The following is a 27,519-nucleotide window of genomic DNA, read 5'->3' as shown; positions in this document are numbered from 1 at the left end:
TATCTGCAAGGCTTTGAAAACCAAGGAAAAGAGACTGGGGCCCCGACGCCTTTGTCCTGGTCCCAGGCCAGGATGCTGTTCATTATTGCAATGCCAAACAAAAATAGCAAGGGACCCTTTGTGGCTTCAACCCATGTTTATGTGGCTTCTTTTTGTCTTGAGTTTTCTTAAACTGGGAGACCCCTGGGGTAGGAAGAGCAATATAAAGTCTTTTTCCCCCCCTAACAGCTTTATTGAGGTATAATCCATATACCATAAAACTCACCTGCATTGAGTGCACAAGCCAGTGATTTTTAGTAAATTTACAGAGCTATGCAACCAGCATCATAGTCCAGTTTTAGAATATTTCTTTCACCCCCAAAAGATTGCAGTCAATCCTCATTCCCATATCCAGCCCGCTTTCTTTCTCTACTGGTTTTGTTTGCCTTTTCTGCACATTTCACATACACGGAATCCTGCAAGATGTAGGTCTTGTGTCTGGCTTCTGGCACTTAGGACTAAATCTTTATATTCATTCCATTGACAACTGTCAAGCAAATGAAAACAAGAATTGGAAACTTACAACAAATATGAGCTAGGGCTTGGCATCGAAGTAATTTTTTGGCTACTGTTCAACTAACTCAATGAATGTCTCTGTAACATTTCTACATGTCTCTTTGGCGCAGTTCAGTAATACCTATTGTATTTAGCTATTAGGGTTTATGCAGATCGTTATTTAGTCAGAGCAGATGGACTCTTCTGATGTTTAACATGAATTTGAAGCTGCTGAGTTTAAACTTATGAAAACCAAGAACAGCCTGTGCTGTGCCAGATAAAAACTGATCATTAAATTCCTAGAGTGCATAATGTGAATTAACACCTCGGTGTCTTTACACATTAACCCGATGATAAAGTCGCACCGTTTCAGAGAGACCATGAGGACGGTTAAATAGAGAATTTAAGAATTTTCTTTCTATATAGTGTATTTCGTCTACACTCAGCCAAACCGTCTTAGTTTTTCAGGGCTGCTACAATGAATACTAAAAACTAGAGGGCTTAAACCACAGGAATTTCTTGGTTCACAGTTCCCCAAATCAGGGTGTCGGCAGGATCAAGCTTTTTCAGAAGCCTGCAGCACCCTGAATGCGGCTTGCTTGCAATCAGCCTCAGCCTCCATCACACGGTGAGCTGTCGTTTTCTGTCTCCTACTGTGACATCCACTTTTGGGTCCAAAATTCCTTTGCCTTCAAGAACTCCTGTCATACTGGATTTAGGCCCACTCTGATTCGTTTGGTCTCATCAGATCCTCTCATCAGAGCTCACACCTACAGGACCAGGGTTTATGACTTGAGCATGTCTTGTGGGGGATGCTGTTCAATCCTTAATGCTAACTCGCGGCAGAGAAATGTCCAAGACTTTTCTGGTTGGCCTCCCCCCCCCCCCCCCCGTCTACCGTCCTACGTTCCCATCTCCCTCCCTCCCTCCCTCCTTCCGTCTGTTACCTCTGGAGGAAGAAGGGGAGGGGGAGGGAAGAGGGGCTGGCAGGGAGCCCTCAGCACCATCATGCTCCACCTTTCCCTTTGCAGAAAGGACTCCGATGTTTCCAGAAGGACTTGCCCAGAGTTGCACCCTCATTTATGGCTCAAATGGGTCAAGAATCTGCTTTTTCTTACTGCAGTCTCTGCTAGGTCAAGCTGCTGTCTCCCACAGTTGGTGTGCGAAGTGCTAGTTTAGAAAGGATTTATTATCAAGGATGTTAGGATAAACTAATGAAAACTGTCATGGGATCTTTAATGAGAAGGAGGGGTGTCTACTTGAAAGAACTCTGGAAGCAAAAAGTCACAGGCTGCTTTCTTCTCAGGAAGCTAGTAATTGCCACAATTTCACCACCGTCCCTAAGGGTGGCCCTGAACCAGGACGCCGGGGGAGCTTTAGTTGGCTGCTCTGTTTCTGGGATGACTCGGCAGACATACGCTCCAGCGTAAAGGGCGTCACACCAACCGGGGTTGTCAGGTGGCACGCACCAGTTCTGGGCCGTCTCGCCAGTTCTGCTCTTTTGGGCCTATTGGCCATCTGCGGTGGCAGCCTGAGAGAGGAAGACGGAGAGAAGGAGGCTCAGCCGGGCCCGGGACGACTTTGAGTCCGGGCAGGCAGTGCCTGTGTGTGGGTCTCGGGATAGCCTGGGCCGTGGGCAGTGATCGCAGGGCCAGGAGAAGGCAACTCACATCTGGGGACCTGTATGCTGGTCCAAGGTTCTAGCCCCGGGCCGAGGTGCAAGGGGGACCCCACCTTGGAGACGGGGTCGAGGTGTCAGGCCTTTTGCCAAAATGGGCACTGTGGCGGGTGTCCAGCAGGACAGCGACCCAGGGGGCTGTAACGAGGCACACCATTTACCGACCCAGGACTTCAAAGGGGTTTTCCACACTGTGAACACTCCAGCCCCGCGCCTCAGGCCTATCACCACGGGGTGATGGGGATGAGGACCCAGCATCCGTGCTTCTGACAGCTCCCAGGTGACGGTCCAAGCAGCCAAGGCAGGGATTCACAGCGCTGGAGCGGCAGTCCTCAAAGCGCGGTCCCCAGGCCAGCAGTGTTAGCATCACATGGATATGGGTTAGTAACGAAAATCCTTGATCCTGCACCAGACCTTGGGTCTGCCGGGGAGGGGCAGAGTGGCATCTGGGTTTCTAATGAGCCCTCCAGAGGATTCAGAAGTCCGCCCAAGTTCAGGAGCCATGCTTCAGGGGAGGGTGCATTGACCCCCCACTGCTGAGGTGTGCTGGCAGTGCTTCGGGGAGGGGCCGTCCTGTACGGTGCTGGATGTCTGTAGCATTCAGCCTCCACCTGCTAGATGCCAGTAACAACCCTCTCCTCCAGTTGTGAGGATCAAGAATCCTCCCAGATGTGCTCTGGGTGGGAGTCCGGGGGCCCCAGAGCCTGAGCATCGGTTCTCAACCCCGTGCACAGTGGGCCCACCTAGGGGGCTTGAAACAGTGTCAGGTGCAGGGGCCACTGCCAGTGGGCTGTACCAGGGGCCTGCGGAGGGCAGCTGGTCCCTGGCGGGCTCGAGCATGCAGCAGGGCTGGGGAGCGCTGAGCTGGAGGATTAGGAGGTGTGATGGTGACTGTGGGGTGAAGCTATGCCTGTGGGGTGGAAGCTTGAGCAGCAAACTATGCCACTGCAGAAGGAGAAGTTCCGGAACACTGCATGGCTTCCTTGGTTGAAGCTGCTGGGCTGGAGCCTGGAAAAGGGCCCAGGTGACTCAATGACCATCCCAGGTTATTTCACACGTGGGACGCTTTATAGGTGGGCAGCCCTGGAAGGCCCTCGCGGGAGACTGTGCAGACTCACCTGCAGTATGCTGCCTCGGAATGGTATTAAACACCTCCCCTCCCTGCCACCACGCCATTTGCAAAGCTGAAAGAGCAAATAACACTTCTGTCCTGACAAGCCTTCTAGACCTGAGATCTCTAGAACAGTAGCTGCAAGTCACATGCGGCTGCTGGGCCCCTGACACGTGGCTGGTAAACTGAGATGTGCAGTGCATGCCAGCTTTCAATGACTTTACACAAGGTATGTATCTTTCATACTTTTTAAAAATATTGATTATATATTGAAATGACATTTTAGATACACTGGGTTAAATATTTATATTAAAATTACTTTCAGCTGGCTCTTTGTACTTTTTACTAGCAAGTTTGAAATGACACAGGTGGTTCCTATTCTAGCTCTGAGAGCCCCGGTGTAGACAAAGTGATGGCGACTGCGACAGGTAAGGGAAAAAGGTAGGGAGAGACTCTTCCTGGGAGGATGACCCTTTTCAGCTGTGCAAAAGCCACAGGGTAGTTTTGAGCTTCTCTCCCTGTGGTGTAGTTACTGAGCTCCCTTCTGGAGAGGGCCAGGGACGCCGCTTGAAGAACGAGCCAGAAGGTCAGCACTGGCATCTTTGGACAATTCCCAGTTCTCAGCGACAGCAGATTATTCCAAAATCTGCTGTGGTTTCTAAATCCGAGAAAAATGAAGTCGGTGTCCCAGGCACATAGCTGCAGCCCCCTGGCCAGCTCTGTTTACGGAGGTTGCCACCAGCCAGGGGCTTTGGGAGACCCCAGAAGGGGCTGGACGGCTGAGAAAGTCCACACTGTGTTAGAAAACGCTTTTCCTCTTGCGATTTTAAAAATTTATTTGTTATTAGAATTCTCACCTTTAATTGAGCTCTTCCAGACGAAGAGGCCTGAACAGCCTCGCTAAACTGTCAGAGGTCAGTAAGCCTGCCTCCTTCATCTCTGCATTGGCAGCGGCACCCCAAGCCCTTCTCAGATTCTCAGATGTTTGCTGGACTGGTTACTGCACCCCCGCCTGCTTCCTGCAAGGGAACAGGACACACACCAGGGGCCACAGATAACACAGCCGTGGGAGGCTGCAGGGTGAACATTCCGGAATGCATACGTCCTGTGTTCAGGTCCTGCAGTTCCCGGCTGCCCCCTCGCAGCAGGGCCAATGCTCTGGGGCTGCCTCCGTCTGTCCTTGGCTCAGGGACCAGTCCTTCCTGGAGAGGCCGGGACAGCGAAGCGCTTGGCAGGAAGCTGCTTCACCAAGCCGGGCGGTGATTTGCCTGGGAACAGCTGCTGCTGTGTACTCCCCCCCTCCCCCGCCCCCGCAAAAGCCCTTCTCCTGGGAACTGCATCTCTGCTGGTCCCCTGGGCTGAGTCCACACCGGGACCTCGCCCCCAGGCCTGGCCCCTCTGCCACCGAGGCTGAGGGCAGTGCCCAGGAGCCATGCCTCAGCTGTCCCTGGACTCTCCCTCTTCAAGCTTCAGATTTTCTTACAAATGAGGAAAGCAAGGTCCAGAGAAGGCAAGTTTCCAGGTCAAAGCAGCAAACGAAAGGTGTGAGCCTGAGAGCTACAACCTTTCCAAATCCCAGTACTCCTTGCACGGTGCCACCGACCGGACACGGTGCCCTGGAGAAGGCACCCACGTGCCAGCCTGACATGGTATGAGACGCAGGGCTGGCCCTCCACGCCAGCAGCCCACTCCCGGCCCTTCCAGGGCTTCCATCGGCAACACATCCTATGGACAAAGCTAACCCCAAGCTTAAAACTGTAGAAAATACAAAAATAAAAATAAACAAATACAGAAGAATAAATCTGAACTCTGTCCCCTCCTGAGATAGTCCTGGTAAAGTCTGTGTGGTACATTCTATTTTTTTTTTTTTTTTTGGCATGGGCATGCACTGGGAATTGAACACGCACTCCCAGGCTTCACTGCACAATTTAGTCATGGTAACAGATCACTTTTTATACCACCTCATAATCATTGCGTTTTCTTTCCAGAAACGTCCTTCTTGTCCCAAGGGGGCTGGCCAGTACTAGTATGGCCATAGTTACTGACTGAGTGTGCTGATTACCTGAGTCTGGACATTACAGATGTGTGCCCACAGTAATTTTTTAATAAACTGGCTGAATATGACTCCAAAGTGTTTGAACTCTTAGAAATTTTTCCCCTTAAAAAGCTTAACTAAACAATGTAGATATTTGTTTAGAATTCAGATGTCCACTCAGAAGTCTGTGTTACAACATATATTATTCATTTAATTTCCAGAATCAGCCTAGGAGGCAGGTGGTATGATGGTCCCCATCTTGCACATGGGGAGCTAAGGCACAGAGAGGTCAAACATGCAGCCCAGGGCCACACAGCAAGTGAGAGGTAAAGCCAAGATCTGAAGCAGGTCAGCCGAACCTGAGCCTGAGCTCTGAACCACGACTTCAGAACAGAGATCTACGGGGGTGCAGCAGACATACAGTAAGCTCGGAGACCTCATAGTGATGGGGAAGAAAATGGGTTGGCTAGACCCTGAAACATTTTCAGCTGCTCCCTTGTAAGTGTAAGAGAGCGTGCAGAACATTGTTCATAAGCAGATCCACGATTCTTTTCAGTGTGTTTTTTGAGGGACAGAAGCTAAACACACATCTTTAGAAAAGCAGAACTAATCTGCGGCCCCTGAGATCAGTTCCGTGGTGGCACCTGGACATGCATTAACCAGGACAGATGCAGGGCACTTTCTGGGATGGTGAGAGCATAGCTGGTGGGGTGTGGGTTATGGGGGTAATGCAGCCGTCAAAACCAACTGAACGGAACACTCAACAAGGGTGCAATGCACTGTTTGAAAAGAAACTATATCTCGATGTAAATAAAACAAAATCTAAAAGACTATACCCCTCTGCCTGCATCATCCAATAATTCATGATTTATCTCAGAGGTCTCGAGAGGACGGCTTTCTGGTGCACCTGCGGTTTGTGCCTGGACTTTTAGGATAAGGAATTCCCATTTCTGGGCACGGCCTCTGCACATTCACTTCATCCTGTGAGTTGAAGCTTGGGTTGGCCCGTGTTGGAGAACTTGGGGTTTGCAAAGTGAGTGGCCCTACCTGAGCCTGGGGAGCACGGAGAAAGCCAATGGCCCCCTGAGGCAAGCAGTGGACAGAAGGGTCTTCTGGGATGTACTGAGAGTGAGCAGCTCCTGCCCGAGGGCCACTGCCATGGCCTCTGGGCTTGTTGCCCTACAGGACCTCAGGGGAAGAGCTGCAGGGAAAGGACACCTGGCCTGACAGGCACATTTATGAGGCTGCAGTAAAATAAACCTTAGGACGTGGGCCCTGAGCCCTTCATCCAACGCGCGGTTTGTGGGACCCCCAGGATCCTCCATGCAGCGAGCCCAGTTTGCTGGTCCCAGTTTTCAAAGGGCTGGGGAGCTGAAGGGCTTCGCCATGGTTGGAAACAGGATTTTCACTGCAAATATGCACATGAAAAGTGCTGTCCCTTTTCTCTGTGCACTCGGGCCCGTGGGCCTCCCTCCAGCTGTCACAGGCCGGCTGAAGGCCGCTGTCACTAGTGGAGAGGGGCTGACGGCATGTGAGCAATAGGCCAGCAAAGGCCTCCTGGCTGCCTGTGAGCAGGACATGTAGAGCAGCTTTCTTTGATAGCCAGATGTGAAACCAGTCACGGGGTGAGTGCATTTCAGAAGTAAAATGCATCCAGTTCCACATCCAGGAAGGACAGGCTCAGACCGCGGGCCCCGGGGGGCTGCACCCATGGCCTTCGACGCCCCAGCGCAAGCCCGAAGGGTGCCTGCCCAGGGTTTGCTCAAGCCCTCTGGCTGGGCAACGGCAAAACCACAAGTGGAAAAAACACCATGAACTGAGTCCAAACCAGGAAATTTTGTTGAAGCCCGTGATGAAGTCAGAATATGGGGTTCGGACCTCCGAGAAGGACTGACTTTTGTCCCTGGGCACCCCATGGAGTGCCCACCTTCCTTCCCTACTTCCAGTCCCCAGGACATCACAAGACGGAAGGGCTGAAAAACGATGCTTGAGAAGCTGTCTCTGCGGCCCTGCCTCTGTTTCCCCTCCCAACACAATCAACTCTGGGCTCTGCGGAGTGTTCGTGCCCGTTCCCCCGCCTCAGGCTGCCGCGACCCCCGCCCCTGCCCTCTGCTCACTCCGTGTGATGTGCTGGTGATCGCCATGGCTCTGAGGCCCCTTCCTGCGGCTGGAGAAGCTGAGCTGGTCAGCAGGAGAACCGTCTCGGTGTGGACAGGGGATTTCAGAAGCAGCCCCCAGGGAGACGGAGGTAGTGCACAGCTGAGGCTCGGGTCACCCCCACTCACAGAACAGCAGCCCCACCTGTCCTGTTTGGGGCCACAGATGGCACCCGGCCACCCGCTCACAGCACAAGCCACCACTCCCCTAAAGAGAAAGCACTGGAACAGCCACACCGTGGCTCCGTGGGGCGGGGGGGGAGCTGAGAAGGACGCTCGCCCTGTGGTCTCCAGGAGGACACAGAGAAGGGAGGGGCTACCAGGCCCAGGGGGGTCAGAACCACTCAGACCCCGAGGCCTTCCTCCTCTTCACTGCAGGGCTGGATTTCCTCTCCACGCCCCCTTGGCATGATTCCATGGAGAGACGGATTTCTCCAGGCCCCTACAATGGCCCCTGTCCCGCTCCACACTCCATGACCTGGGCGTGCCCCACACTCCTCCTCAGCCCCCAGACTCTGGGCTGGGGCTAAGGGAGGTGGTTGGGGCTGGTCTTGGAGTGGCACCCTCACGGGAGGGGCTGCCTTCCCCGAGCCACACAAGCCACGTGTGCCCATCTGCTGCAGCGACTGGGGAGCCTGAGTACACCCCAGATCATCAGGTGGAGCATGCATGCACCTCTGGGTGAAGGTTGGGGCAATCCCAGGAGAAAAGCAACCCTGTTTTCTCCAAGTGCAGGAGTGCGTTTTCCAACACTTGGGCTCACTGGGGAGACCACCTTTCTCTCAGCGCCACCCTCACCAGATACTGGGGCAGCACCGGGCTCTCTGCCATCTCCAGGGCACGTGTTCAACCCCCTCAGAACAATGGGGAGAGTGCCAGGCTCCCCCTAATTCCTGGTTTATGTGTTCCACCCTTCCAAGGTCTGGAGCACTGAAACTCCTGCCCTATGCCTTTGGGGCCAACTCACCCTCTCCAAGTGCACACGTGGCTCCGCTCTCCTGGCCCAAGGTTTCTTGACTTCAGAACTTAGCCTCCTTGGTTTTGCCTTTGAAGTAATTTTTCCTTCTATCTGTCCCTTTTAGTCCAGACTGGCAGTGGTTCTGTTTATACATAAATCCCACAGCACTCTTGTTGGTTTTCTATGCAGTATGCAGGGATCATAATCATCAGGGGACAGAACTTTCTACAGATCCCTGTTTTCAGATAATTCCATCTCCAATCCTTGCTTGTCCTACAATGGCTGGCTGCTTCCATGTTTGGTTAAATCCTCATGCGGGGCCCTATTCACTGGGGTCTCACTTTCTGGAAGCCCAGAATTTTCCAGACCAGCAATTTCTGATTTCTTTGTACTCAAGAGTTCAGTTCTCAACTAATCTCTTTCCTCACACTTTACTATAAGCTGCAAGAAGAAACAAGGCTGCAATTTCCACGTTTAGTCTGGAAATTTCCTCAGCTAAGTAGGCCGGGTTGCTGCCTTTAAATCCTGACTTCCATCCAACGGCAGGACGTGGTTCAGTCACACTCTCTGATCGACGGATGGAGCGCGGGTTGCCATTCTTCCAGTGTGCAACAGCACACTCCTCATTTCTGCCTAAAGCCTCCTCGGAGGTATCTTTAGAGTCCACATTTCTACCAACAGTCTCTTCTAAGCAATTCAGGCCTTCTCTATCAAAAGCCTCACAACTCTTCCAGAATCTTCCCTTTATCCATTTAAAAAGCCATTCCAACATTTCTGGTATTTGCAGACCACAGCACCCCACTTCTCTGGTACCAAAATCTGTTTCAGCTTGCTAAAGCTGTTGGAATGCAATATACCAGAAATGGAATGGCTTTTAAAAGGGGGAACTTATTAATTTTCAAGTTTCCTGTCCGAAGGCCATACATATGTCCAAACAAAGGCATCAGAGAACGATATCTTGGCTCAAGGAAGGCTGATCTTGGAAGGCACGTGGCTGGTCTCTGCTGGTCCTTGTTCCCAGTTCAGCTGCTTCCACCTTCTGATGCCAGTGGTTTCCTCTCTAAGTGTCTGTGGGCCTTCACTTAGCTCCCCCGGACACACCTCTGGGTTCTGGCTGGTTCAGCATCTCATGGGAAGGAGCATGGCGACGTCTGCTGGGCTCTGCCGTGTCTAGGCACCTGCTCTCTCTGTCAGCACTCCAGGCATCTCCAAACATCCGTGCCTCTGTCAGCTCTGAAGCAACTGTTCTCCAAGTGTCTGCATCTGAGGTTTCTCCTTTGAAAGGACCCCAGTAAACTAATCAAGATCCACCTTGAATGGGCAGAGTTACATCTCCAACCAACCAAAAGTGATACCTGCAACTGGACATATCACATCTCAGTGGAGGTAATCTAATCAAAGGGTTTTTACCTTTCACTATGGAATCAGGATTAAAGGACATGGCTTTTCTGGGGTATACATCACTTTTGAAATAGCACAGGGGTTGTTGAGACATTCTGTGCAAGAGGTGAGCGAGCACCTCTACGTGCTTTCCTTGCAGCTTCTCACAAACAGCCTCAGTACCCTGGAAATTGCTGCAACCATTTCTGTGTCACAGGGGGAGATGCTGAGGCATGGACTTGGCTTGCTAGCCTGATACAGGGGGCTGAGATGGATAAGAACACAGCTTCAGGTGTTTCTAAAGCTACTACCTTTGTCCTCTCCCAAGCTGCAGGTTGGAGTACCTCTTGAAGTTTCCAAACCTGTATGAGTCAAGAAAACCATTATGTTTGTTCTCTTTGCTTCACCTTCAAAATGGAAATGCAGAGAGCACCCCAAGGGCACTATTGTGTTCTGAAAACTCCTCAGACCCCAAACACTCTGAACGACCAGGCTTGCTGGGAATCTGTAACTGCCGTGAGATCAATGCGAGGGTTTTGGGCTCAGGGTTTCTGGGGCACCTATGATACTCTTCTGGCCCCATGGCATAGACACCCGCCTGTGGGGCAGTGGCCCTGTCCTCACCGCGTCTCCTCTCCTTTGCCAGGTGGGTTTGCTCCTTAACGTAAGCTGCTCACCAGGGGATTTTTCAGATCAGGAACCTACTGCCAGGAGGAAAATCATAGGAGCCAGGATTGTGTGTGTGAGTGAAATCAGTATTTCCAATCAGCATCACAAAATGACCCCCTTCTCTGCTCTTTCCTCATACAAAGTGTCCAAAGGACCAACCCCCTGAAGAAGACACAAGAGTCCCAGCCACGGGCAGGCTTTCAACCAGATAGCCAGCCTAGGAAGGGCAGGTAGCAAGACCCACAGGAATCTGGGGAAAATAACTTAATGTAACAGGACAGAAATAGATAGGACCCATTAGTTGTCCTTCTAGCAGTGGGTAAGCCCAAAATGAAAATGGATATTTGGGCTAAAAAGGTTTCTGGACCTCTGCTGTCCATACTGCCCACATAGCCCCCAAAATACCTGAGAAAAGGCTGTAAGCCAGGTGGCAGTGGCGTAACAAATGTGGGTAAGACCCAGGAGGTAAACTCAGAGGAGCCACCTGCACCCTGCTGGCCCTGCCCGGTCCTGTAGGGCCTCATGGTGGCCCGATACCATGTGCCAGGACCTTCCACAGTGACCACATGCCCGCCTGGCAAGCAGCTCAGGGGTCTACCGCGTGGGCTTTGCAGACAGGCTCACATGTCCCCACATACCAGCTGTATGACCAAGGGTGAGCTGCAGGGCTGGTTTGTCCTTAGCTACGGTGCAGGGGTGAGACCTGTGCCTTCTCTGCAAGGGCCCCTGTGCAGGCTCAAGGTCAGGGGCTGGGCAAAGCGCTCGCCATGTGACTGAGCATGGGGGACGCTCAGAGGACGCAGGCACAGCGATGAGGGACCTGGGCCATGCAGGGCGGCTGTCAGAAGGGGCACGGCCAGCCCCGCTCACCGTGCCCTGGGGAGTGAGAGGGCTGCCTGGCACCACGGTCCATCTGGAAGCATCGACAGGCTGTGTCATTTTCCAAAGCTGTACGCTGAGGGCAGAGGCTCAGCCACCATCCAGTTGGTCAGGCTGCTGTACCACGTGCAGTGTACTGGGTGGCTTCAACAACAGGAGTTTATCCTCCCACAGTTTGGAGGCCAGAAGTCCAAAACTAGGGGGCTGGCAGGACCATGCTCTCTCCAGATCTGTGGCGTGGGGCTGGTGACCAGCTGCCCCCATCACCCAGTCCCTGCCCCTCCTGCTGTGCGGACTGTGGTCATACTGGAGGAAGGCTCACCCTGACTCGGTTTGGCCCCATCACCGTAGGATCCTCGGCCATCCTAGCCACAAACAAGCTTGTGCTCACAGGACCAGGGTAGAGATGTGAACACGTCTTTGGGGGGCACGCGGTTCAATCCCCGATGTCCATCAGCACTCACTGTGCTGGCGCTGTTCCCAATAGCTCAAGTGCTCCCGCGGCCTCAGAACTTTGGGCTTGTCTACCTGTTTCTGCCGTCAGGCTTCTAGCTCCTGTGAGGGGTTCGGAGGGGTGGGGGCGGCAGCTCTCGCCTCGTGGCCATCTGGCTGTAGGGCCACAGACAGATCTGCAGTTTGGAAGGCGTCTGGCTGGAGGCAGTGGCCGTCATGCATGCGGGTCCGTGACTGTCATGGGACATAGGTGCTGCATGTGGGCACATCAGAGGCCCCTCCAGTGGCAGGCCAGGCCAGGACACCACAGAGCTCTGCAGTGCTCCGGCCACGTGGACACGTCTCTTCCCTGCTTCTTGGCTCTTTGCTGCCTTAGAAATGGTTTCCTAAGTTGCCGGGATTGCCCTTTCTTCCCTTAATGCACTCTCTCCATTAGCAAGATGGCCCCGGGGCCCTCGCCTGGCCTGGAAGGTGTTCTGCGGGTCAGAACCCGCGTCCCGAAGCACCTGAGCTCAATCTTGCAGGGTGGCGAATCAGCCCTGTGCTCGCTCGGCCATTCAGCACAGCCCTGGAGGCCAGTGCTCCTGGCACACGGGCCCAATGCCAGGAGAGTAACACAGCCCCCACACTCCTGGCCACTGCCAGATTTCTCTTCCTCCAGGTAAAACCTGATCATTAAAAAACCAAACCGTCTGTAGGGAAAACTATAACGTCGGGAATAGAAATTTCTTTTTCTTTGTATGCTATATGGCTGGGGTCACATCTCGTTCTTTCTCCATGTGAGTATCCCCTTATTGCAGCACCATTTGTTGAATTTTTTTTTTGTTTTTGTTTGGTGTTTGTCTGTTTGTTGGGGAAGTGCATGGTCCAGGAATCGAACCCAGGTCTGCCGCATGGCAGCGAGAATTCTACCATGGAACTACACTCATACCCCCAGGATTGTGAATTTTTAAATCACATGTAATTCTTTCTTTTAACAGTTATAAGCTGCCCACCATTTTTTTCTGATGCAAAGTCTACTTTTTGTTAACAATTTAAGCAATTAGACTTTTGTTGGTATTTTGCTTATATCAGTTTTGCATTATTTTAGCCAAATGCAGTTGACCTTTCCTACTAGATTAGAGACCCCTGCCCCATGGAGTTGAAATCTGGTTTTTACCTCCTGTAGTCCCAGGAACATTGCTTTAAATACAATGGGTCTTAAGACACTCCATACCCTAATGTTGTCCACACTGCCCTCTGGCTGTAACTAAACTGGTTCCACAGCACTGCACCAGGCTTGTGCACCCTCCTCCCCAGGCTTCCTCCTGTGAGGGTGCCTCGCACTCTCCCCCAGGCGGCATCCACCCTATCTGTACATAGGACTCTGTGGAGTGACTCTCCCTCGTGCCTCTGGCTGGCCGGATTTTTACTTTTTTTTTTTTTTTACCAATCAGTGGAATGGTCCCAACTCTAGTTTAAAGAAAGTAAAAAAATTAACAAAATCTTTCAAATCTTTATTCAGCATATACTATGGATCCTCTGAAATTTTTATATGTGATTATTCTTGTTTCCATACAATGCATTTAAGGAAGGTACAGAATGAAGACTCATTTGTCTTTTTCAATTTATCCATTTCCCCCCACCCTCCCAAAAGAAATCTCCTAGAAAAGTTACTAGCCTTTTGCAGCCTGTTGTACTAGCTATTTAAACCGTCTCCTGGAGCGAGTGGATTGGGGACGGCTCTGGAGCCAGGCGGGTTTAGCTTTCTGTAGCCCTTTTCCATGCTCCTTGGCCCAGAGTCCTGGGCAAAGCACGTCTTTGCTGTGCAGGGCCGTCTCAGGCTTTAATACCCCAGGCACCCCAGATACCAAATACCAGCCGTGCCCCTGCCCCGTGGTCGTTTCCAAATGCCTCCTGGGGCTGCAAACACCCGGAGGGGGAACATCACACCCGGCTCGTCTCTGCAGCCTCGGGCCTGGTGCAGGGCACCAGCTCGGTCAAGGGCGGCTCGTTCTCCCCGTCTGGGTCTTGTCTTTTCTGATTTTAAAACTGCTTTCTCCTAATTTCATTAAGGCCGTGCGGATCAGCATGAAAACAAACGGGGAAGCCCTTGAGGGTCCTTGAGGCTTCGCAGGTAAGCCAGCAGCCATCACGATTATGTACCTCTCCGAAGCACCCTTCGTCCTCCATCATGCACATTAGAGGGGTCCTTTACGCGCGTGAACCCTTGAGACTGACTGATGTGCTCTCCAGGTAATATCTGTCTTCTGGATCCCAGGTTGATGAAATTTTGTATCCATTTTAAATGACATTTAATGACTTGAAGCTTTAATGGCGATGCCCCCGCTGGTCCCTCTCTCTAGGACCTCGAGCGATGGCTCTGAGCAACCAGGACTCTGCAGATGGGGGAGGTCTGCTGGGTCCTGGTGGTCCTGGCTGGTGGGCCCTAGGACACCAGAGAGCCCGTGACCAAGCCCCAGCCTGGACAGGCGGCCGGACCTTGGAAGGCTGCTCACCACCTTATCAAACTGCTGGCACCGACGGGTACCATGTGCACTTTCGTTAACACAAAGATCTAACAGGCTCAGGATTTTGTGATTGGAGTTACTTTTTGCTTGTTCTTCTGTCATTTAAAGGCCTCACTATCCACCAATGGCCCCAGGGACAAAGCGGAAAACCATCATGGATGCTTGTCTTTTCCCTGTGCCCATGTTCAATTTGGCTGGGAGGCCTGAGTCCTTTCCCAGGTCTCTGCTGGCCATCTGTGCCTCCCTCAGCCCTGGCTGTGGCTCTCAGATAGGCCCTGGAGTCCGCAGAGCCTGCGCTGGGTTCTGGCTGCCACATGCCCAGCCTTGGGCACTCAGGCCAGTTCCCTGTGTTGGGGGAGAACGGCCTGGGCCCGTCGTGGGGGTCGCAGGGGTCACGCTCCAGGTTTGGGCCCTCACCCCGCCCCAACGGCCCCGGTGTCTGGCGGTGATAACTGACGGTATTCTCTCACCTAGGCTCAGGTCTGCCAGCCTCCTCTTCTCTGGGCCGCCCTCCCACAGGGCAGGGCTCGCGCGTTACAAGTGCAAAACCTCCTTGGAGCGCTGACTGGGGGTGCCTCTGCTGGCTCCCCATGCTGAAGCGGGGTGCACGCTGGGCCTGCCTGTCCTCGCCACCAGCGCACTCTCCTGGACACTGGCAGCCTCTGGCTGGGCAGTTCTCGCTCTGTGGAGTGCCTGCCCCACCTGTGCGCCTTTGGAAAGTCTTTCTTGTCTTTTTAATTTTTTAAATGGCCATAATTTACACACCATAAGATCCACCCTTTAAAAGCATAAAATTCAATTTTTTTTGTGTATTCACAATCAATCATCTTCACTATCTAAATCCAGAACATTCTCATCATTCCCCAAAGAAACCCTACACCTATGAAACAGCTGCTCCCTGTTCAGCCCCCAGCTCCTGGCAAACACTTATGGACTGTCTGTTTCTACAATTTCAAATAAATGGAATCTTTTGGGCATTTCAAATAAATGGAATCATACATGGGCAGCCTCTTGTGTCCGACTTCTTTCACTCAGCATAATGCTTTCAAAGTTCATCCACACTGTAGCATCTATCAGAACTTCACTCTTTTCTATTTTCTGAGTTATAGCTAACATACGGATAAACCATATTTTATTCATCTATTTATCAGCTGATGGATATTTGGGTTATTTCCATTTCTTAGCTATTTTGAATAAGGCTTCTATGAACAAACATGTAAACATTTTTGTGTGGACATGATTTAATTTCTCTTGAGTTTATACCTAGAAGAGGAATTGCTGGGTCATATGATAACTCTGTTTAACTTTTTGAGGAACCACCAAACTGTTTTGCATAGCGGCTGTACCATTTTACATTCCCACTAGCAATATATGAGGGTCCCAATTTCTTCACATGTAAACCAATACCTGCTATTGTTTGTCTTTTTGATTATAGCAATTGAAGTAGATGCAAAGGAGTACCTCACTTTTTTTTTGTATGCTGTATGGTGGGGGTCACATTTCATTCTTTTTCATGTGAGTATCCCTTTATTGCAGCACCTTTTGTTGAATTTTTTTGTTTGTTTGCTTGGTTTTTGGGAAGTGCATGGGCCGGGAACTGAACCCAGGTCTCTTGCATGGCATGAGAACTCTACCTCCCAACTCCCCTTGTACCCACTCACTGGGGTTTTGATTTGCATTTCCCTAATGACCAGTGATGATGAACGTCTTCCCAGGTGCCTATAGGCCACCTGTGTATCTTTGGAGAAATGTGTATTCAGATTGTTTTCCCATTTTAGCTGGGTTATTTGCCCTTTTACCATTGAGATGCAAGAGTTCTTTATATATTCTAGATACTATGTGTTTATGAGATAAATGATTTGCTAAATTCTTGTCCAATCTGTGGGTTGTCTCTTCATTCTCTGAAAAGTGTTCTTTGAAGCACAAATATTTTTAATTTTGATGAAACAATTTATTTCGTCCTTCCGTTGTTCACGCCTTAGGTGTCAGATCTAAGAAACGGTTGGCTAACCCAAGGTCATGAAGATTTATACCTATATTTCCTTCTCAGAGTTTTAGAGCTTTACTCAGCTCTTACTTTCAGTTTTGACACATTTTGAGTTGATTCTTATATGTAGTGAAGTGGGGTCCAAATCCATATTTTTGCTGATGGACATCTAGTTGTTGCAGCATCATTTGCTAAAAAGACTATTCCTTCTCCACTGAATTGTCGTGGCAGCCTTGTTGAAATCCAGTTGACCAAAACGTGAAGTTTTATTTCTGGACTGTCAAGAACATTCCATTGATCTACAGGCATACCTTGTTTCATTGTGCAACACTTTAGTGCACTTTGCAGATACTGCGTTTTTTTTACAATCTTGCATTGAGAATGTCTCCGGGCACCATCTTCCCAACAGTATGTGGTCACTTCGTGACTATGTCATATTTTGGTAATTCTCAACATTTCAAACATTTTCATTATTACTGCATCTGAAATGGTGATCTGTGACAGTGATGTTACCATTGCAATTATTTTGGGGTGCCACATACCATACCCTCATAAGGTTATGTTAAACACTGTATATGTTCTGACTGCCCCATTGACTGGCCATCTCTCTCCCTCTTGCAGGCCTCCCTATTCCCTGGGACACAACAATATTGAAATTAGGCCAATTACTAACTCTACAATGGCCTCTAAGTGTTCAAGTGGAAGGCATGGTTGCATGTATTTCACTTTAAGCCAAAAGCTAAAAATGATTAAGCTTAGTGAGGAAGACATGTTGGAAGCTGAGATAGGCAAAAGCCAGGCAGGCCTCTTACACCAAACAGTTAGCCATGTTGTGAATGCAAAGGAAAAGTTCTTGAAGGAAATGAAAAGTGCTACTCCAGTGAATACATGTATGATAAGAGAGCAAAACCGCCTCATCGTTGATGTGGAGAAAGTTTTAGCATCTGAAGAGAAGATCAGACAAGCCATGGCATTTTCTCAAGCTAAAGCCTAATCCAGAAAAAGACCTTAATTCTTTTTAATTATATGAAAGCTGAGAGAGTTGCAGAAGCTGCAGAAGAAAAGTGTGACACTAGCAGAGGTTGGTTCATGAAGTTTAAGAAAAGAAGCCATTTCCATCAAATAAAAGTACAGGTGAAGCATCAAGTGCCGATATAGAAGCTGCAGCAGGTTCTACAGAAGATCTAGCTAAGCACTCTAAAAAACATTCTCAGTGTAGACGGAATGGCCTTCTATTACAAGATCTTGTCATCTAGGACTTTCATAGCTAGCAAGGAAAAGCCAGTACCTGGCTTCAAAGCATCCCAGGACAAGCTGACTTTCTTCTTAGGGGCTAATGTAACTTTAAGTTAAAGTCAAAGCTCATTTACTATTCCAAAACTCTTACAATCTTTATGATTTATGCTAAATCTACTCTGCTCTATAAATGGAACAACACACCTTAGATGACAGCACATGGTTTAAGCCCACTGTTGAGAGAAACTGCTCAAAAAAGATTCCTTTTAAAATATGTGACTGCTCATTGAGAGCACACCTGGTCACTGATGGAGATGTTAGATGCAAAATGTTTTCATACCTGTGAATACAACATCCATTCTGCAGCCCATGGATCAAGGAGCCATTTTGACTTTCACGACTTATTATATATGAACTACATTTTGTAAGGCTGTAGCTGCCATAGATAATGATTCCTCTAATAGATCTGGGCAAAGTCAATTGAAAAACTCTGGGGACCAGATGCCACTAAGAACATTACTGATTCATGGGAAAGAGGCCAAGACATCAACATGAACAGGTGTTTAGAAGAACTTGATTACAACCCTCATGGGTGACTTTGAGGGGTTCCAGAGTTGAGTGGAGGAAGCAACTGCAGATGTGGTGGAAATAGCAAGAGAACCAGAATTAGAAGGGAAGCCTGAAGATGTGACTGAATTGCAGCAATCTCATGGTAAACTTGAAAGTATAAAGAGTTGCTTGTTATGGATGGGCAAAGAAAGTGGTTTCTTAAGAATCTACTTTGGGGAAAGATGCTGTGTACATTTTTGGAATAACAAATTCAGAGTATTATATAAACTTGATAAAGTTGATAAGGCAGCGGCAGGGTTTGAAAGGATAAGAAGTCCTATCATGGGTAAAGTGCCACCAAACAACATTGCAGCCTATAGAGAAATCTTTCATGAAAGGAACTGTCAACTGATGTGGCAAACTTTATTGGCATCTTATTTAAAAAACTGCCACAGCTAACCCCAACCTTCAGCACCCACCACCCTGATTAGTCAGCTGCCACCAACATTGAGGCAAGACCCTCCACTATCAAAAAGAGAAAGACTTGCTGAAGGTTCAGATGATGCTTAACATTTTTTAGCATTAAAGTCTTTTAAAATTATGTACATTGTGTTTTAGACATGGTGCTATTGCATACTTAATAGTATGGCATAAACATACCTTTTATTTGCACTGGAAAACCAAACAAAAAAAATCACGACTCGCTTTATTGCAATATTTGCTTTATTGTGGTGGTTTGGAACTGAACCCACGGTATCTTCAAGGTGTGTTGGTATATGTCTGCCCTTATGCTAGTACCACACAGCCTTGATTATTGCGGCTTTGTAGTAAATTTTTATATAGGGAAGTGTGAGTCCTCCTATTTTGTTATTTTTCAAGGTTGTTTTGGCTATTCTGTGTGCCTGGCATTTCCATACGAATTTCAGGATCAGCTTGTCAATTTCTGCAAAAAGGCAGCTGGGATTTTGATAAGGATCGCATTTAATCTACAGATCAGTTGGGCAATATTGCCATTTTAACCACATTAAGTCTTTCACTCAATGCACACAGGATGCCATTCCAATTGTTCAGTCTTCCATATTTTCTTTCAATGATGTTTCTTAGTTTGGGTGTACAAGTCTTATTCTTCTTTGATTACATTTATTCCTGTGTATTTTATTTATTTTTGATGCTACTGCAAATGGAATAGTTTTCTTAGGTTCATTTTAGGATTGTTCATTGCTATTGCTTAGAAATATAATTGATTTTTGTGTATTGATCTTGTAACCTACAACCTTGCTGTACTTGTTTATTAGCCCTATTATAATTTTCGTGGGAACCTTGGGATTCTCTATAAACAGGACCATACAAATCGAGTTAGTTTTACTTTTTTTCCTTTTAAATCTGGATTCCTGCTATTTCTTTTTCTTGTCTAATTGCCCTGGCTAGCACTTTCAATACAATGTTGAGTAGAAATGGCAAGAGTGGTCATTCTTATCCTGTTCTTGATCCTATTGGGAAAGCTTTTCAATCTTAGTAAGTTGTGGGTTTTCAGCTCTTTATCAAATTGAGGAAGTTTATTGTTCTTTTCCTTGTTCTTTGGGTGTTTCTACCATGGAGGGGTGTTGGATTTTGCCAAATGCTTTTTCCACATCTATTAAGATGACTGTGTAGTTTTGCCCTTTATCCTATTACTGGTATTATGTTACACTGGTTGACTTTTGTATGCTGAACCAACCTTGCACTCCTGGGATAGAGGACAACTGGATCTTGGGAGGTGAGGAATGAAGTCTGAGAACCTGGCCTGAGATGGGAAGGAGGACTCCGGGCAGGGTTGTGGACATTTGTTTGTGCTGTTTGGAGTAGACCAGGAGTTCTTGAATTTTAGTGTTCCTGAGAATCACCTGGAGACTTCAGATTGCCAAAACACAGATTGCCAGGCTCCACTCCAGAGATGGGAGGTCTGTGGTGGGAGAATTTACATTTCTAGCATTTCTAGGTGCAATAAACTATTCCACAGATACAAACCAAAATAAACACTGATCCCATCTCCGCATCAGCAGACCCCTCAGCACCTGGGAAGGCACCTGTCCGTCTCTCTGCCAGCATGCAGGACCAACAGACAAAGCTGGAGGAGCTTGCCAGACAAAAAGGAGCCCTGGAAACGTCATAAATATGATTTTCTTAACATTAAATCTACGTGATTAAGTGGGTGGCAATAATGACTGGTTTCATCTCACAAATGAAAAATCACCTTGGTTTTTATCAGGATCGCAGAGGGGTGGCTACACAACAGAACTAGAATCCTCTGGCCCGGCTCCATATTTATGCATGTAGAGAATAAACAGGGCTGTGAGGCCTCTGAAACACAGGATCAACATTTTCAATGGGCAGTGTTGGGTCAGCAGCAGGAGCAGACGGAGGCCTAGGCAGGAGGGGGATGTGGAAACATGGACAGCTGGGGGTCAAACCCCACCTCCCCACTGGCTGTGCCCAGCACTGTTTTCCAGAGAAGCTCTTAGGATTAGCACCGACTGCAGAGGATTAAGATTTTAAAACCATGACGGCATGACTTAAAAGATCAGGTATGGCACATAAAGGAAAACCACAATGATTTATGCTTTACTATTTTAAGTTACCAGGAGTGAGGTTACTAGATTTTATAAGTGGAAAGATATTACAGTTATATTACTATACACACTAAAAAAATTATGCTACTAACATACATACACAAACACATAATGGTTAATAAAACAGGGGTTTGAGCAAGGCCAAAGGGAGGAGAGGGCGGGAATGCTGTTGAACTTCCACTGCTGGATTTGGCTGTGAGATACTGGGCAGTAGAAATTTGGGAGCAGCAGAAGGACCAAGGATAGGTTTCAGGGTCAGATCCTGGGTTCAGGGTTAGCTCCCACACTCTCTGGGACCTTGGGCAAAGGACTTGAGGGTCTTGACTCCTTGTTGTCCTCACTTGGGAAATGGGGATAACCCTGCATCATGATTTGGCTCGAGCACTCTGGGCACATGTTTGCTTCTTCCTTCCCTTCATCATGCAGAAGGAAGAAGCAGAAAGGTTCCTTAAACGAGAGAAAGTTTCTGGCACAAAAGCCCCCTGAAAAAAGACTGACCTTTTGGAAAATGCTCTACTATTGAAGGAACGAAACAGAGACAGTTGTTTTAGGGGGTATTTCTAGGTCCATGTTTAGAATGTCTTCCATGATATGCAATGCAGACGTAAAAAAGGTTAATATTCATATAATATTCCTTTATAAACTCTTACAAATCTACACAGGCTCAAACATGTTCTGGGCACTCAGAAGGCAAGTCGGATGCTTGCTGATGACTTGCGTTTTTATCTACCAGTGACACAGAAAATTCTTAAAAATCATAATCTCCTTAATTGTTTCCATGGATACATTTCGGAAAGTACATGATAAGGCTTTCCAACCCCAGACAGCTTCCTGGTGGCAAAGCTGGCTCTCAGCACACATCTGCTTTCCTGCTGGACCAAACAAACAGCTGGGCTTCATGGGTACCAGGCAGCACTCATCTGACCATCTGGTTCAAAGGGAAAGCATAAAGTACAGCTATCCCTTAAAAAGTGGATTCCATTTTACTTAACCTTATGGAGAATCTTAAAACTGCCTTCAGTATAATTAGAGGTGGGTCCTAACAAGAGCTTAATCGGAAAGTGCAGCCGCTGAACGCGAATTCCCACCAAGCTCCCCAGCCGTGCTTTCCTAGATGAATTGCTGTTATCTGTTGTCAACTGTAATCTATAGGTATTATTTTTAAGGCACTGTTAATGTACTTCTCATTTGTACATTTGCCTAATTGGCTTAATATTTATAGTGGAGGATTTCAGGCCGGGCAGGGTAAGCGTAAACTCAAGCCTATTTAGCAATGTGCTAATGAGGCCCGGCCGGCCGCGAGCCGTCGCTAGGTGAATTATGATACCCACAGTCTAATCCAAGTCTCCCTGCTAACAGAAGTTGCTAAAATATCTTGAGCAAAGCCCCAAGTCCCCTGGCAGCCATTGGGTTTGCAGAGGCGTGAGGCGTGAACTTTGGTGCCGCTGAAGGTCCCTCGTGCGCGCGGACGGGATGTCTGCGCGCCCGCGGCCGCGCCTCGGAGGCTGTCCCCGCCGTGAGGACCATGTCCCTGCCCGGCTGGGTGACCGCGAGGTCGACCCGCTCTGCCACCCGGGGCGGGGGCCAGGCCGCTGACAGATGCGCCACCGTGACGGAAATTCACTCTGAGTCGCAATTAGTGGCACTGTCATTTTCGGGGGCTCCTGCCAATTAATTAAGCCTGTCAAATAGAGAAACCGCAGCGTTCACATGATAATTTATATTGGAAGAGACGAGGCTCCCGGAGCAGCGGCTGCCTCAACAAACAGAATTTTTCCTTAGGGCGCTGGAATAAACACACGGAAATAAATAAGATACAACAAACAAACACACAGGAGGGGTGGGGCTGGGTGGCGTGGGCACGACACGTGGCGAAGAAGAAAGTTCAACTGTCCTTGCGGTAAGTGCAAACTCTGATTGCTGGAGTGGGAGACAGGCTGATTAAAACTCCCGACGAGCCCCCAGCTCCCCGAACCCTCGGCGTCCGGGATGATAGAATCAGAGGAGTTTATTCATACCATTAAGCCCCAGAGAACTTAATTGAAAGAAGAGCAGAGCCCGGACCTTGACAAGCGGGAGGTCACAGTAATTGCTGCCGGACATATTTAACATTAAGATAATCAGGCCATTAATTACCCTTTGGATCATTAAATCAGCCAGTTGCAAAATGAAATTTCTGCCTCTATTACTCACTTGAGAGACCACAGGGGTGGCCTTTAATTTATCAGGGAGCTGGAGATACAAAGGCTGGGGCTGGGGGAGGGCAGCCGAGTAGGGGGCTGCGGGGGGGGGGGGGGCGGTGGCGGCGGGGGCAGGGCATCAATCCGCCATGCTCGGTGATTGTGGCAAATTAACTAGGTAAGATAACCTCCGCTTCCAAAGGCAGAGGCTGGGGGTATGTAAATAGGTGAGAGCAGGCAGGGAGAGCAGAGTCTGCACACTACTTAGCAGGGTAATAAAGGAAATCATCCTTGATTATCAGTGCTAATTTGGACACTGCCGGTAGCTTGTTATGCGTGTTCTGAGTAGCATTTAATTAATTCAATTGCTTGTTAATGAGGGAAGTGACATGTGGGGAGCAGATGCCACCCAACTGCAGATGGGCTCTGGTCATCCAGGGCAAAAATCCTCCCCCCACCCCCCTGCAATTCTCCCCCTCTGCATTTTTTTTTTTTTTTAAAGAAAGAAAATAGGAAAAAGTGTCGGGCATAGAGGAGCACTCAAAAGAGACAAAACACTGACCTCAGCGGGCCGAGAACTGCTGAAAAATAATAAGAGGAGACAGTCCTGGGGCCGTGCAGGGAGTTGTGCTCCCTGAGGCCCCATTTGTAACGGCGCATCTTTACGCCAGAAATTTGAGCCTGAGATTACGAGGTTGTGATCTCCTGATCAAACCTAACAAGACAAAGACACGGCCAAGGGGCGCTGCTTTTAATATCTCAGAGGTAGCTGTGGGGATCCAATTATTTTCAGTTTGGATACATTTCCCCTTTATCAATATCTCCATGTGCATAAATAAGATGAAAGCCGCACTCCGGAATCAAAAGGCGACGCGACTCCCACTGGAGGGGCGGACTTGCTCCATCTTCGGGGGAGCTGCCAGGGTCCCCCACGCAGATTTCTGATGTTGGGCCCCCAATTTTCCTATCGAAGGTGACATCTTTTTAGAGGTTGAGAGACAAGAAGGGAGTTTAGGCACGAAGGTGAATTTAGGAATAACGACCTCCACAAGGAGGATGCTAAAAAAGGGGAAAGGAGCAGGTACTGAATCAGCAAACTCGTTTCCCTTCTAAGTGGAATCAAAGGGGCGATGGTGATTTCAGCCGCGCTTGGAGCGTCTCTCAAGAGCTCTTTCATGGAATTTGAAACACAGCTCTCCACTTCAGGCAGCCTTTGATTTCCTAGACCAAATCAGCGGGCTCCCAAACCTCAGAGTAAACAGGCAGTTTGCACTGAAATGCAAATGGCACCCAAAAGCCTTGCCATGGTGGCGCCGCCACGATGTGCAGACGCACGGCGAGAGGAAGGCGGCGCCCGGGGCTCTGCTCGGTTCTGTGGTCACCATGGTGCGTCCAAAACGCTTCTAAGTGAAATGGGGACAGTAAGAAAGTGGAACCCACCTTGCCGCGGGGCCTGGCAGAGGGGGTTCTTTGCTATGTGCTGGGGATGTTGGCACCCCAATTTCACTCACCAACATACGATGAGCGACGGGGCACGAGTGTGTGGCAGGAGCACCCGGTACATATCCGTGGGTTTTGCTCTGACCGTTTTGCTCTTCCACTCATTCACTTGCTCATTTGTTCACTCCAGAAATACTCACTTGACCGTTTTAATATCATTACCCCTGAGCTTACCATAATTTCATTTAAAAGGGTCACCCAGGAGCTTGGCAACTTCACCGTTTGTTCCAACCCTGGAAACCAAAGGCCCCGGTTTGAGGCTCCAGGCACCCCCCCCCCCCCCAGAAAAATGGACACGCAAAGTATCATGAAGTCCTGGTCCTACAGACAGCAAACTGCCCTCCGCCAGCCCCCAGACTCTAGCTGATTCTGCCCCTGCACCATTTCAGCATCCCCATTTAAAATCAATATTTTAAGCGTGAGCTTAAATGGTATCAATAGCAATTAGAGAGGGGAATTCTGATTCCACCCCAGAGGTAGTTAATTGTTGCTGGCATCGATCTACTCGAACAGGACTTCTCACTCCAAATTAAAGCGCCATTACCGAGGGGGGTGCTGGTGAAAGGGCATCTTCGCCCCTCCTGTGGCAATAAATTTAATATCGAATGCACTGGGAGAAAATGGCAGTTGCTGCAGAATCCATCCAAAAAGATTTTTCCCCCCTTCCTGGGAGTAATTAAAAGATGCTTTTCTTGACTAATGATTCCCCTGTTTAGGAATGGGAAGTCAATACGCTTCAGCGGCCGTCAGCTTCGATTGATCACGGGGCTGCCCAAGTTTGAACGGCAGTTCTCGGGGCGGCTGCGAATCGCTGGAACCAATTAGGAGCCTCCCGGGCTGCTCTGGGCAGGGGCAGGGGCTGTGGGTGGCCGGCGGGCAGGGGCAGGGGCGGTGGGCGGCCGGCGGGCAGCTGCTCACAGGCGCCCGCTCCCTGCTTGCCCTTGGGCCGGGAGGCTCCAACGGGCAGCGTCGGGGCGGGGGTGGGGGGTGGGGTGGGACCAGCTGTTTCTTTGGAGACGGATCTGCCTCTTTCTACCCTTCCCTGAACCCGTGTGTGTGTTTTTGGGGGGAGGAGACGCACATTTCTAATTATGTTCCACTGTCAGAATGAATCTTCGGAATGAGACGGGATGGGCTGCAGCTTCTCAGGGAAACATCTGGGCCCTTTTTCAAAGAATTAGATTGAATATATGGCACTGGGCTTTTCCTTGGGTAGAGATAAAAATGTATTAAAATGTTTCTTTTTAGTATTACCTGAGGGCCACATTAAAACAACCCTAAGCTCTTTCTCCTTCCAGTGTTGAGTTGTACAGGGAGATGAGAGGCCTGGGAGCCCAGGCTGTCTGTCTTTCCCTGGAAGGGCAGGATCTCAACTAGACGCCCACCCCCACTCCAGGACTGGAGTCCGTGAGGAAATTTACCCAGACTTCGCTTTTCATTTCCATTTGAGGTGCCTGCGGGAGGTGATGGCCGTTTGAAGTATTGCTCTACTGTTCTGCTGAGTTGTTTTTATTTTTTTTTTAACAGTGCGTCTAAAGCGTCACATTTGTTCCGCCAGGACACGGACCTTCCAAGAACCCTGCCAGCGCCTTTACTTCTTTTGGGAACAAGGCAGGATGCACAGGAACAAACAGGCGGGCTGATCAGCGCCCGCCGGGAGCCCCCCATGCACCTATCTCTCTGCCAGCTTCACTCCACCCTCTCGCACCCACACTCCTGTCCCTTGGCCCTGGATATCGCCCCCTATTTTAAAGTCCTGCTCAGATGTTGTTTCTCCTCTGAAACTCCCCCAGAGCACAACATCTGTAAGATTCTCCCTGTTCTTGGAATGAGAGCCTGGCCTGAGAAGATTCTCCACCAATCACTGCAGGGTAAGGGTTATTAGCTACCCCTTCTTTTCATGAGAAGGTGCTGAGTTTAATTAAAAACAACCCCCCCTGGGAGAACTGCTAAAGGCACAAGGAAACACTAATTCCTCATACCTATTTATTTTCCTAGAGACCACTGGGATTTAAAAACTCAGAAGTCACTTTCTGAAATACCATGCACAACAGTCCCCACAGCCATGGAGAGACGTGGCAACTCAGCACAGCTTGCAGGAAAGAAAGCGTGACCCAAGAAAAACCCGATTTAACTGCAACTACTGCACTGGTGAAAAAAAGAACACTTCGAAATATGTCCCTATAATATGAAGACGTGATGTACACGAAACCAGATTAGAAGAGAAACCTATATGCTCAAAACTTAATTCAAATGTACAAATGAGAATGATAAAATATCGGTACACACCCAGTCTTCACTTATGAATGAAGATAAAAAACTAACATAAAATATCAGTTAAAAAAAATTGGCTCACGTATTTGCTTCTAATCATCCTAAATAGTTTCTAATGATGACAAACAGAAAAGCAAACTTTTCCAACTCATGACATTAAAAATAGCCCATCTGCTCATCTCAGACATAAATATAAGATGTACAAAGTTAATTTTTTCCAACTTATTTCATATTTTCTGCATGTGTACATTAAACTCAATTTAATTTCCAGTCATTTTTCACTGTTGGACCTAAGCAGCCTGCAAGGGTGCCATTTCTAAGAAGACACAGTGTGAAAACATGAATTCCTCTTTTAAGAATGCTCATGGTGGATGACCCAGCTGGTTTCCACGTCAGTGGTTCACCATTAAAGTCTATCATTTCCCTGGATCGAAATACAGTCACCAACCTGTACACTACATAGAATAACGCGTCTATAAAGCTTACATTAAACCTTCGTGATTCGGGACAGAGCTCCAGTTGTGCGCCAGCCCCTCCCCGCGAACACGCAGTCCGAGCCCAGGTTAATGCACAGCTTCATTCTCCAAGACGAACCAAAGGTGGCACCACAAAGTCACTTTTCAGTGTTGACAAAGGAACACGAGGCTCAGCACAGGAGGGGTCCCCTGCCCTTCCCAGCCCCAAGCACAGCCCGCCACTTGGGATTTCATTTTATCTGGTCATCAGCAAAGCAAATCGGAGAAACTTTAGAGGGACTAATGATGGAGGCACCGCCATCCCCTCCTGTCCTCATGCACCCAAGGCCACTCCTGAAGGCCAAG

General features: G+C 48.9%; 1 protein-coding gene across 7 annotated transcripts in view; it reads right to left on the bottom strand.

Annotated features, from left to right (window-relative positions):
* AGAP1 (ArfGAP with GTPase domain, ankyrin repeat and PH domain 1) overlaps positions 1–27,519 on the bottom strand; it is a 636,823-nt gene that overhangs the window by 35,241 nt on the left and 574,063 nt on the right. The window contains exon 16 of one of the 7 annotated variants that reach the window (XM_077155529.1): positions 1,448–2,065. The exons of 4 other annotated variants lie outside the window; for them this stretch is intronic. In XM_077155529.1, the coding sequence (XP_077011644.1) occupies positions 1,837–2,065 (229 nt within the window). In that variant the 3' untranslated portion in view covers positions 1,448–1,836. Of the gene's footprint in view, positions 1–1,447; positions 2,066–23,443; positions 23,905–27,519 lie in introns of those variants that run through there. 2 more of the 7 variants (XM_077155530.1, XM_077155531.1) reach the window with 2 other exon arrangements.

Source organism: Tamandua tetradactyla, chromosome 3 (genome assembly GCF_023851605.1).
Source record: "Tamandua tetradactyla isolate mTamTet1 chromosome 3, mTamTet1.pri, whole genome shotgun sequence".
In the NCBI taxonomy this organism is placed as follows: Eukaryota; Metazoa; Chordata; class Mammalia; order Pilosa; family Myrmecophagidae; genus Tamandua; species Tamandua tetradactyla.
This window is presented reverse-complemented; position numbering and strand designations above follow the sequence as displayed.